At 39.8% G+C, this 13,047-nt stretch overlaps 1 protein-coding gene across 1 annotated transcript; it reads right to left on the reverse strand.

Annotated features, from left to right (window-relative positions):
• Window positions 1-330: 330 nt before the first annotated feature.
• LOC120513195 (putative short-chain dehydrogenase/reductase family 42E member 2) lies at window positions 331-11,694 on the reverse strand. Its single transcript, XM_039732348.1, has 12 exons — window positions 11,549-11,694; window positions 10,344-10,735; window positions 9,725-9,820; window positions 8,698-8,755; window positions 7,991-8,109; window positions 6,835-6,910; window positions 5,334-5,416; window positions 3,958-4,095; window positions 2,956-3,021; window positions 2,222-2,285; window positions 1,493-1,566; window positions 331-911 (listed from the first exon to the last, which is right to left on the reverse strand). Exons 2-12 carry the CDS (start codon window positions 10,581-10,583, stop codon window positions 666-668), a joined length of 1,260 nt encoding a protein of 419 aa, XP_039588282.1. The 5' UTR covers window positions 10,584-10,735; window positions 11,549-11,694; the 3' UTR covers window positions 331-665.
• Between the last annotated feature and the right edge of the window lie 1,353 nt (window positions 11,695-13,047).

Below are 13,047 nucleotides of genomic sequence, written 5' to 3' on the forward strand. Positions count from 1 at the left end.
AACTTACTTAGTAGCTTCCAATTTAACTAAAATACCCAGTTCTGACCTGTGAAAAGCCCTACCAGCACATATCCACAGCTCTGCACCAGGGGCAGGGCAGGGAGCAGGTCTGGGAAATTGTGCAGAAGCCAAGCAGCACGAACTTCAGCAATGTTTCAAGTACAATTTTATTTTCCCTCAGATGTGGTGCTAGAGCTAATTCATGAAATCACACAATGTGCAGTCTCTGTAAGCCTGGTGTGTGTTACTTGCAGTAATCTGTTCTATCTGTGCCTTTGCTTGTTCCTCTGTTCCCCAAGGTTGTGAGCCTTGACAGAAGCTGTGGTCAGTCTTTCTTTTAATTTCAGCCATTTTTCTTCACTGGTGAAGCACTGCAGGCTGTCTGCAGCTCCTGTTTTTCCTGCAGGTTCTCATTTACTTCAGCAATCAATTTGGAAAGTTGTTGTTTTGGTTTGAAATAGAAGCAACAATCTTGACTCTGGTTGTGTTTCAGTGATTTGGCAACTATTGTTTACTGTATTTTAATTTCTCAGGTCCAGCCACTTGTTTGTTATGATATTGTTTGTAAATTCAAAAGTAGCTGCCTCTGTTGCAGTGTGCCAGTAACTATTGTGGAAGTTAGAATGATCTGGGTAGCAATACTGTGACCGTGCAGCTCATGCAGGTCAGTGTCTTCTTTCTTTAAAAAAATGCAAAACTGAAAGGCCACCAAGTTTTGAAGAAAGAAAAAACAAAATTGAAATAACAATTAAAGTAAACAAAACCTTGAGGAAAAGCTTATAACGTGAGCGTGGTCTGGATTCAATGTAGTGGTCCACAGAATCAGCAAAGTCAAACTTCTGTGGGCGGTACCCCAGCTGAGCTCGTGCCTTGTCTATTCGAAATGTGTGAGTGACAGAAATGTTCTGTACCTGCAGGGAAAAGAGTCAACAGACAAAAAGGTATGACTACACAGGCAGCTGCAACAAACTCTAAATGGTAGCAAAGACACAGTTAAAGGAAATGTAAAATACAACAAACCCCACAATATTACATCAATGTCCTATGAGTACTGCACACATTATTTTTAAAATTGTCCACTCAAAAGGAGATTCTTGAAAGCACAAAGAGACATTAAAAGATGCAAAGTAGAATCTGTAAATGTCCCCAGAAATGCTCTGCAAGTGTTCTCTTGCTTAAGTACTCAAAGAGTCAGACCAAAGTCATCTCATAGATTCCCAAAGGCCCAGCCAAGGCATACAGGATACTGACCCTTGGAAGAGAGCAGCTGAAGAAGCCTCTCCCAGATTGTAAGCATAAGCTCTTTTCAAAAATCATGGCAACCAAGCACAATATATTGCCTAAATTGTACACAATGCCTGTATTTGCCCTGGAAACTGGAGGCTGAAGTAGCTCTGGGTGGATTTTACTTTCTGCTGACTGAAAGTCTCCCTCAGATGAACGTGTATGGATCCCCTGGGAATTAAGGAAAGTTTACAAACACAGGCTTTACCTCATTTCTGGTCAGCAGTGGGGGCAGGTCAACAACTGGTCTCAGAATTGCATGAAGGTGTTCCATGAATGTGGCTGCATAACAAAAGATTTTGACTTGAGGTAGACAGTAAATTGCTTTGTCACTGTGATTGTGACATCTGTCACACTAAATGCTCACTAAGGATAATCACAGACCTGAGAGCTCAAGGCACCACTGCTAACAACATCTAACCACTTGCTCACAAGGGGCTGGGTTTAATCTTAGTTATTGTGCTTGTGGAAAAAGGATTTGGAAAAGGGAAAAAAAGTTGGGCACAGATGTACTGAAAAGACCATGAGGCTTCATAAAAAATATGGCAACAGAGAACTCAGTTGGATTCTGTCTGAGTTGCACTGGGGGGTTGATTCTGGAGAGAGCAAGACATTCACCTGTGCAGCAAAGCAGATGCTCTTCAGAATATTTCATAAAGTCATGGAGTTTTACATTTAACTTTTGTATCATTAACTCCACAAAGTTATACATCTGTTAGGTCCTACATAAAACCTGTTTTAGTGAGACTTGAATAAGAGACATTCTGGTTTTAGCATACTGCACAGAGGTGAGCTTTACACTGCTGAACACTGGGTGAGCACACAGCATATTATTTTTAATACATGAAAATGAAAACTGTGGGCAAATAAAATTATATTACAGTTAGGAATGAGAGTAGCTTGAACAGGAAAGAGAAATGTTGATAAAATATTTTACCTGATGCATAGACTAAAGAAGTAGGAATACTTATCCATGGCTTACTGCAACCTAATCTTTCAAACTGAAAAAGATTTAAAAAAAACAATTAAAACCCTCAGAAACTTTAAAAAAGTTTTAGCATTTCACTATAGAAGATATTTATGGAAATATTTACTGTTAAAACAGAAAAATTAATCATGGCTCTGAGTATTTACTATTTTTCATTTTTAAGGAGATGCTAGTTAAATGCCACCCACAGACACTATGTCATTTTTGTATCTTAAAAGAAGGAAAGAAATTACAATATTTAATCCAAATGTCATTGTGAGCTGATACCTAATTTAACATCATGACATGTTTATGGTTTTGAGCCTATCATTAACAACAACACGGTATTTTGAAAAGAATGAACAGATGAATACTTAAGATTTACATTCTTTGCCCACCCAAAATGCCCATTATTCCCATCTGCATGCCCCATAAATGAGGACAGTAACAGCTCAGGACAGGCTGCTGGTGTAGTTGGTCCTTTGGTCTCAGGGAAGCCATTTGCTTTAACATGGTATTTTGGGTGGGCTTTCTTACAGTGCTAATCACACTGAAATTCAAGCAGGAGTTAAACACACATTCAGAGAGTTCCATGTGGAACTCTCCCACCCAAAGCAAACATACAAAATGTAGAATGCACACAAAAGCTGGAGCTGCATACAGTTAAAGAAATGAATGTACTTGGAGATCAGGATTGCACGTACAAGGGGAGTTAGCCATTCAAAAAGGTTGGATTTTTCTCCATCATGAATGAAATACACCTGGCCACTCTGTTAAAGAGGTAGAGAAGAGACAGGTCAGTAAAAATAATACTGCATATCTATTGACTTCTTTTTCTTTATCTCACCCCTATGAACAGCTTAAAAATAATACAGCAATATCAAATATGAGTGGATGCACACAAGAGTCACAAACTCTGCTTGTGTTTCATTCAGTGGCACTGTTGGGTGCAGCAGAATTGGTGAACAGGTGGCTTGTGTGGTTGACATGCCTTGGAATAAATGGTTTATTACAGGTGTGCCTGTTCTGTAACAGCTGTACTGACTGTGAGAGGCACCACTGGAGCTGTGCTGATCTCACTGGCGCTGCTGGCACGTGGCCACCAAAGGGTGGGACATGTTCTGCTCTGGCTCTAGGTAAGGATCACTGGAATCCAGAAGACCCCCATGTAAACAGGCTCTACATTGCTGCTTTCCTTTTGCTTTCAGGGTTTTAGAAAAAGTAGTTTAATCCACTTGGAACCCCTTTCTAATATACTCTCAGGGCAATGCTTCTAGGAGATTAAAAGCCTGTATTTACAAAAAGGAAAACAGTTGTGACTGTTTTTGAAAGCAATAACCCCAAATGAAATGTGTCTCTGTTGGCACATGGTATGGGAAGAACTGACCATCACAATTCAAATTCAGAACATTAAATCTTGACCTGTACAGGGGAACAGGATTAATCTGCCTGAACGTCCACTTTCATTTCCAACATAGCAAACATTCTTTGCTCATCTTCCAGAAATTATAAATTTTGCATTTTAAAAATGCAAAGATGGAGACATTCTTCCAGAACTGAATATTCCATCTCTTAACCAACAGCAACAGACAACAACATCAGCTGAAGGACAATAACTCTAATTACTGCAGTGCTTACTGTAGCACAGGATACAGTGGCAGATCCACTGTCAAGTGAGACCTGTGGTGGTTTTACTGTGTACTTACAGCTATGTAGTTCTTTGCAGGGGTGAGAGCTTCAGCAGCTAGAATATGAGCTTGTACAAAATTCTCTACATGTATCCAGTTCATTTGAACACTAGGGTCCCCAAACTTGAAGCTAAGCAGCCTTCTCTCAATAATTTTCTGTAGATATAAACAAACATGAAATCAAAACAAAATGAGTTTTAGAATGAGGTGAAGTGTATTTTCTTGTCCAGCTAAATGTAGGTTTAGCTCTACTTAAAAAAAAAAAAAAGGGAAATACACGAATCAATTAAAAATATTCAAGGGAACTGCTCTTGGGAAAATGTCAAAAGATGTATTGCAATATGTCCTGAATTTACAAAAAATACAAGTCTGCTCTAGGGATAAGTAAAATATTGTATGGAAAGGTAAGTTACAGCTCTGAGTGGATCAAAAGTGTTCACTAAATTGGATCAAATTTATCAAATAGCTTTGGCTAGGAAAAACTGGAAGATATACTTTGGCTGGAAGGAAAGCATCCCAGTTTTCATTGAACAGGTAAATTTTAGAAACTGCAAAACATGATATTTGCATAATGCCTTAAAATTGGCTCCAAAAATGAAGCTCAAAATCAAATAGAAATTTTAAAATATTATATTTTAAAGGGGCTAAAATAAAATCTCAGATTTAACTAAAATGACATTTTCTATTCTTAAAATTATTTACAAGATGATAATATATAATTTGGCTGACTGCAATATCATTTCCTACCTCAGCCACAAACCAAAAATATCTATTATGTGCTCAACTTGAATCTATTATTTCCTGAAAGCTGTGTATAACTTTATATTACACTAATTCTTTTAAAATAACTGGCCCACAGAATTCTACAGGGACCATGTTCTAAAGGTCATCTGTTGGCCCTGCAGTTTAAAAGCAAGTGAAAAAGAGTAAAATGTGAACAGCTCAGCTGCTGCCCTTCAGTAACCTGGTGTCCCAAAGGGTGCTTGCAGCTCTGGGACCTGCTTCATTGGACAGTGGAAGCTGTTAATAGTTGACACTGGAAATAAGATATTTTACTGTATCTCTTTTCATTAATATTTAATACCATTTGGTGTAAGTTGCATGTAAACAGACATTTGAAATATCATGGACTGGCCTGAATCTTAGAGTAATCATTAAATTATAAAGCTGGATTTTCATGTGTTTGTATTTAATTTTTAAAAAAGGCTTTTAAAATCCACACTTTACAGATATAATGCTTGTTAAAAAAAGTTATAATATCCTCAGCAGATGATTGAATTGTTGAATTGCTACCCAATAAGATCAGTCAATTTATAATACAAATAAGTGATGCTCCTTTCAGCTTTTTAAACATATCATAGAAAACTGCTGGTTAAAAAATTCAGATGACATACTGCTAGCCTTGGCAAGTGCCTCTGCTCCTCTGGTCCATAGATCCCTGGTGGGCGAAGGACACACGTGTGGAGTGTTCCACCTCCTAGAACATGGGAAAAGATCATTCTTAAGAGACCTTCACATCACCACACTGGATCTTTGTTTGTATGAACCAAAGGCTGAGGCAGCAGAACTTACTCTAAATTCATTTCACTACCTTAAAAAACAATACATACCAAAAGGTGCTGCATTAGTAGTTGGATAATAAGATGGGAGAATCAGAGCATGCAAAATAGCAAGAAAAGATTCAGAGAAGTCCTGAAAGCATAATTGTGTTCCTAGAAAATACCAGATATTTAAAAATCTCTTTCTAATCAGTCCCTTGTCCCTGTGCCAGTGAATGTGTTGGCTGTGGTGATGAGTTCACTGAAGTGAGCAGGTTGTTCAAAAATATATTGGATAGTGGAATGAAACCAACTAATGCCATACAAAATTACAGATGGGAAGCAGTGACCTGTTAGCAGTACAAGGTAGAGCTGAAAGATTCCCTCAGCAGCAGGGGCAGCTCCCACTGGAGTGAGGTAGAAGCTCTTGACAATTTCAGTGGGATCATAATAATCAAATCCTCCCATGTACATCAGTTGGCTGTTTCATCATCTGCTAATAACTGTTCTTAACAGTACTTGTAAACATATAAAATATCAGTCCTGCTACGGCACAGAATCAAAATGGATGTTTGGTTCTATTTCACTGACAAATTTCACTCTGTATTGGTCCTGTAATTAGGAGAGGCTTTGATGTGAAGAGCTGCTAAGGAAATAGAAGGGAAAAAAACACCTTTTCTTATTTTGAACAAAATAATTTTGTTGGGATGGAGCTCCCATCGTGGACTTTCCATCTGTTATAACCCTCTGCAAGTATCAAGTGAAGAGTCTTTTCTCTAAGTTGTCCACAGCTAAATTTAGCTCAGTATCACTTGGTCACATAGAATCATGTTGCACTTTACATTAATTTGTTTTGCACTGGCAGTTATAGTATCTCACAGGTGAGCTTAAGTATTCAAGTGTATAACTGGCTTCCTCAACATGGAAAACTTCGGGAACCACTAATAAATAATTCCAGGCCCTAGGCTCAGGTACCTACTTCAGATTTTAATATATAACTTGAGGGGGTATGTGGATGTAACAATTTAATCAGCATTTGTGTTTTGCTTATATTGCATGAGACAGTGACATTAAACACTTGTTTTTGTTTAATTTATAGCTGTCTTATTACTTTGCATTGACACATTGAACTTACTGCTACCATGCTAAAACCTTTTACAGACATTGTGGGAACTTAAAACCAATTTAAAATAATTTTTAAATTAAAACACTTTAATTTGTGAGAAGTTAGTAACTTAATTTCATAACTTCTGAGCAATCATGTCCACTAAGGATTGATAGAGGACACAGGATTTTGGGGAGGAGCAAGAGGAAGAGGAGTAAATTCACCTATGAATTCATGCTCAGACAAAAGTACCTTCTAGTGAAGATCCATTAGCTGCCAGTACCATTTGTTCTGCAATCGATTTGGTTCTGGAGTAGTGATCAACGAGCTACAGAGAAAAAGCAAATACATTTGTATCTGTTCTGAAATGATGGGACAGAGAGGCATCTCTTCTTCACTGGTTTTCACTTAGCAGATGGCAACAAATGCCTCAAAGTACAGAAGTTGTGGGGAATTAGGTTCGGGGTAAAACACATGAATATTTCTAGGGTAAGGAAGCATTTTTGTATATGCAAATGTGGTTAATTAATTTCAGCACATTTGAGAAGCAATAAATATATGTATGTTTTGAATGCTGCCAGGAATGTAATTGATCACTGCTTTGTAATCTGGATTTCTTCTTCAGGTAACGGAAAAGTCAAAAGCCAAGTTTTGAAGTCATTACACTTGGTCTGAAGTATCCTGCTCACTTCCATGGGGCATTGTCCCAGAAAAAGTGTTATTTAAAATGTTATTAAAAATATTCATATTTTATCTCCATCTCTACTTCTTGAAAGATTATGAAGTACTTGATGGAGAGAGGAGGGACACAAAAAACAACTTCGTATGCAAAGCAGCCAGAAGTAGTTTCTCTTTTTAATTAAATGCAATAAAACCATAATAAAAATATAAAAATCTGCTTTTCCAGATCAGCTCTACCTTGAATATATGTCATCCTCTAAGGGAAAACCAGGAAAATCATGTGGATAATAAATAGCTAAAGAGGCACCAAGCCATGTAACAGAATCCTCATGTCCAGGTGGAATAGCCCTGATGTTAATACGGCACTGTGGGAGTTATTTTCCAAAATCAAGGCCTTAATAGGAAAACAAAGAAATATATACTTTGATGTACATAAAACTTATGTGCCAAGGTTGTAAATAGCATCTTCAAACAGTGTAAAGAGTTTTCTTTCATAGAATGACAATGATTTGGGTTGAAGGGGATTTCAGTGATCATCTTGTTCTGATCCCCTCTTCCATGGGCAGGGACACCTCCCACTAGACCAAGTTGCTAAAATTCTCATTCCACCTGGCCTTTCTCGTGACTGGATGCTTGCATCAGGCAAAACTCTGTCATAAAAACTCCAGGCTTTTTCAGAAACATGGAAGCAAACAGAGAAATTTAAGAATAGAATACAATGAAATACCTTGTCAATTGGGAAATACGGCAGAGATTCCTCATCCCCGTCTTCAATGGGAAGCCCCCCAAACACCACATTCACTGAGCTGGTGTAGACCAGCCGAGGGATGTTCTTTTGTTTGCAGGCTGCAGCAATGAATAATCAATTACTTTAGTGGAAAATTATTTGGGGAAAAAAAAGTTAGTGTGCCATTTTTTCTAAGTGTCAAATCTTAAGAGAAAATCCTTCCATTCTGTGACTGGGTGAGTTGAAATGCAGAGCATATTCAAAGGGAAGGCATCAGTGCTTTACATGCTGGCACTTCCTAAGCTGGTGCCAGCACGTGCCTCAGGAGAGCTCCTCCAGCCTGCTGGCATCAGGACAGAAGTCCTTCTGCCTCCAGGGCTGCTCACTGCCTGTACACAAGCTGTTAGCAAGCAGGTTAACTACTACAAAATACACAGGGAATTGGTTAACTCCTTACATGGGACATCAGTCCAGCAAGGTGTTGAACAGCTGAAGTAGGTGAAGTAGTGCTGGCTCTCATATCACACCTCGTAGCAGAACTGAGCATGACCCCCCCCACCCCGTGACATGTTTCCTCATTTTCTGCCAGCAATGTAAAGTACTTGGTGACAGACAGAGTGTGCCAAAAAGGCCAACTGGCTTTCTCTAAACTGGATATGATGTTTGATATGCTGTACTAACACCCAGTGGCACAGTTAAATACATACCATTAAGGATGAATCTTGTTCCATTAATGTTTACAGTTTCAATCTCTTTTTTATGCAACTAGGAAAAGAAAAATATTGTGCATTTTATAGTAATAATACATACTCAATTCAATAGGGGGATGTTATAAACATCCCCAAATAAACATAATTTAGTGCTTTGATTATTAAAAATGTCATTTAGACTGCTGTTTCAGACTTAAAGAAGTCTAATCATTATTTTTAAACTATACCTGTATTTTTCTTGTATTATTAAAGACTAGTCTGCTTGAAGCGAAGAAAATTGTAGTGCTTCTAAAAATATATGTCCAGTTATTACATATCTTGCAGCAGTATGTTAAATATCTGTGTTTCAGTAGCACTTTAGTGACCAGTTGCCTCTAACCAGAGCAATTCCAATTATGCATTGCTCAGTGGCAAACAACTTTTGAGTGAGCTGTTCTATCCAGACAGGGTGATTACTGAAGTTCCTCTTATTAAAGAAAGTAAGAAAGGGGTGTGTTTGTGTGTGGATGTGTGTGTGTGTGTGCTTGTAACTGTAATTATAAAACTGTGACTCAGAGTCCTACATCAAGTACATCTGTACAGCTTTTTACCCAACGGTGAACAATTAAAGACTTCAAATATTGTTATAATTCAGATATATGAAGTAATTTATAATTTAGTTAAGGTTTTATTCCTTCTAGTGACCTTACACCTAGGAGATCCATGTGAAGGTTTAGGGAAGAATCAGGGTTTTGGAGGAAACCAGCCTCCCTTGTCCTTAATTTTGTTTTCACAGTATTTCAGAACTTTTCAATGCCATTTCCATCTCAAACACCTTCCCAGGGTGCTGGTGGAACCTCTAATGGAGAGGAAATCACTGCGAGCAGCCTGCTTGCAGCTGGCACTCAAACTGGCACAGAGCAATTTACCAGAAACTGGGGCAATATGAAGAAATTAAATCTGTCATGCAGTGTTACAGCATCAAAGTCTCTCACCCTCCATGAGGGCAGTCACACAGAACAAAACCAAAACTATGTGGACTCACCTGCTGTGTTCCTGACATTCCATATGAAGCTACGTGAAACACACAGTCAGCCCCTTCACAGACTGACAGTATGGCACGGTAATCCCTGATATCTGTCTGTAATGCACAAGAACAAATATTTGGACATGAGATCAAAGCTGCAGGTGAGCATTTGTCATACAGTGGGTTAGCACAGAGGGAATCCATATACAGAATGCATATATAGAACTGTACTTGCTGTACAAGTATCCTGGGACTCAAAACTGGGCACACCTCCCTGCTTGCTGATAATTATATTTTTCTTCCATAGAACCCAACGAACTTTAAAGACATTCATTAAGGTTCACTATAGTCCTGTGTTTATTCTACAGGTGGTTAAACTAAGGCCTAGATGAAGGCAGGATCCTGAGGAGTCAGGAGTGAAACTGCTCCATGCATTACAGGTTTTGCTGGTTTCCTTATTTCAGATATACTAAAATCCATTCACCAAAACTCATGTGGGATGTTCACACAGTTAAAAAGATTACTGAAATTTGAAATAGTTGGCAATAGCTATTTGGATTCTGTGAAAACTAGGAAGACATTATGGAAAAGGCAAATGAAGTAACTTTGACTGTTGGGAAGATATTATTTATCATACCTCGATCCACACCACTCCACTGGGAATCACCCACAAAGGCTTGTGTATGTCACACAGAACAACAGAAGCTCCTATGCTGGCAAGAGCACATCCCAGCTTGTATCCACAATAGCCACCACCTCCTGTCACCACGGCTCTCATACTGATTTTATTGAGTGTTCCAGCATGTTTGCTCCGTTTGCAGTCAGGGTTTCGCTGATAGGGTGATGTTACTCCACTCATTTTTGGTTTTGTGTCCATGAAATACTGTCCGGCACTACCAGATACAGGTAACAATTCCTTCTACACGGAGAAAATTGCTCCATAACACTCCTGGACGCAGACAATTTCAGGGAGTTTCATATTGACAAGATCTAGTCACAGCAGCAAAATCTGGCTTTAATGCAGCCTGCCTAAGAGAGATAAAGACAAAAGCAACGCAAAATTTACAGTACCCAGTTTACTGCCAAGACAGACATCTGAGAGAAGTTGTATTTCCAGCTTCTTTCTAAGTACCAGCAGCTAAACATAAATTAAGAATACACTGAGTTGTTATCATTGGCAGTGCTGGAGTTGAGGTAGATGAGGATGTCAGGAGGGAAGAGGGACGCCTGATCCTTATAACTTTAGAAGGTGTATCAGAGAACAAGGCTATCAAATCCCTTGCTTTCGAGGGGAACTTGAATAAAATAGCTGCTATACTATAGAAAGGGTCAACAACTACATCAAGAAAAAAGTAATAGCGAATGACTTATTTTCTGAACATGGGGGTTCTTGCCCTTCTAGGGGTTCCTCACCGGCAGTCAGGACATTTCAGAGGCCGTGGCTACGGACTCCCTCCGACACCCGGTCCCTGCCCCGGCCGCAATTAAACATTCAAAGCCACCCGAGCCCCGCCGGGGCTCTCTGCATGTCGCCTGCAGATCGGCCGGGGGCAGCGGGGCCTCGTGCTGGGCCGGGCCCCCGCCAGCCTCCGCAGCGGGTCCCGCAGCTCCCCTCTCATCCCGCAGCCTCGCTGGTATCCCACCGCATCCCCCGGCTCCCACAGAACCCCGGGGTCCCACTCATCTGGCAGCAGCTTTGGGATGGCACAGCTTTCCTGGGATTCTGCTCATCACACAGCATCCATGTAGCCCACAGCATCCTGGGGATCCTACGGCATGGCACGGTATTCCTGGGTTGCCGGAGCATCCCTGGGATCCAGAGCATCTTGCGGTGGTTCTTACCTCCGAGTGTCTTCACACAGATGTGACTGTGCAGTAGTGAGGGCTCCGGTCACACTGAGGTACCCGTTGAACAGGTTGTTCAGGAAAAAAACACCACCTCCTGCCTGCTGGTTGGACAGTCGGTGGCAGGACATGGCTCATAGAGATGCAGAACTTCTGAGACACCTGCAAAACAGCAGGAGTTCCCAAACAGGCACTAATAAGCAATTATGCACTAAGGTCCCTTTCCACCTGAGCCTCCCTGTGGTCATTTGAGCCAGGGAGGGTGTGAAAAGGGTCAGGAGCTGCAGAATTCCAGTTACCCATTCCAGGCAAAAGTTAAGCTTTGAACACGTTTACCTCTTTTGTTACAGCTGTACTATGTCTGAATGTTCATATTAAATTTTAATCACTTAAAGACACATTGCAGTTATGTTGGAGCAGGAGTAACTCAAACAAGAGCCAGCTTAAACTGAGACTCAGTAAAGACCCAAAGAAATAAGAGAGCTGGCTATTCCCAACTGGTACTGAGGATTGTTTTAAAATCTCAAAGACTGCATCTGTAAGAAAGATAAATAAATGTACTTAAGGCAATTATTGTTAATCAGTGCTGTTATAACAGTGATGTAAAAAGCATCCTACCCAAAACAACAAACCACAGGTTTGGTGTTACAGAACTGAAATGATGGGACTCCATGGGGACTTACAAGCACAAAGCCAGTGAATTCCTTGGTTAGTCCTTACTGAGGAGCATCCAAGCAAGGTCAGAGCCTGCACTCCTGTGAAAAGTGTTGGTGTAATCCAGGATGCATCCTGAGCTATTAGTCCAGGAAAAGTGATATGAAAGATTTATAAATAACTAATTTAGAAGCAAATTGAATGTTTGCATGCAGCTAAAATGCTGTCACTGGGAAGTAACTTTACACCTGTGGTTTTCTATTCTGCATTTCTAGGGAGTAAAGGCTTACATGGTACTGCCTGCCTGCAGCACTTACTGGCTCAGCTGCAGCTCTGTAGTGATAAATTTTGAATTTAACTGCTTTTAATCAAACCTGGATAAAGGTCTCATATATACAGAGCTTCTTTAAGCTTCCTGTCAATTGCCAGGAATAGGAGACAGGGCTGAGCAGTGCCCCTGCTAAAGGAAGATGTACAGTGGGAGCTCAATTTGTATGGACAAGGACAAATCTATAATCAATCCAACTCTACTGCTTTCACTGCACATAGAACTATTTGTTTAGTGAAGAGAAAAAAACCAAAAAACAGAGTAAAACAAATCTTTGCTTACACAAGCTGCAGTGGTAATTGTGCTTGCTCACACATTTTCCTGTGTCACTGTGTATTGTCTTTTACATGTAACCTTTATTCTTCTAGCATTGCTGTTGGTTCTCCTGCATATCCCTATAGATTTAGAGTGAGAGAATCTCTATAAACTTACTGTTCTTAAAAATCCTGTAAAATGCTAAGAAAAGGCAAAATGAATACAGAGAGGAGATAATCAGATGGCAGAGCTGTTCCAT

Source organism: Passer montanus, unplaced genomic scaffold, assembly GCF_014805655.1.
Source record: "Passer montanus isolate IOZ18808 unplaced genomic scaffold, ASM1480565v1 scaffold8, whole genome shotgun sequence".
Taxonomy (NCBI): Eukaryota; Metazoa; Chordata; class Aves; order Passeriformes; family Passeridae; genus Passer; species Passer montanus.

Bases quoted from the DNA above. Each gene is read 5' to 3' on its own strand.
- LOC120513195 (XM_039732348.1), bottom strand. From the start codon at position 10,583: ATGGACACAAAACCAAAAATGAGTGGAGTAACATCACCCTATCAGCGA. The intron at 5,417-6,834 runs GTACTTTTGTCT...CCCATGTTCTAG, and splicing joins TAATGGATCTTCACTAGAAG to GAGGTGGAACACTCCACACG. The intron at 912-1,492 runs GTAAAGCCTGTG...TTTTCCCTGCAG, and splicing joins CACTGCTGACCAGAAATGAG to GTACAGAACATTTCTGTCAC.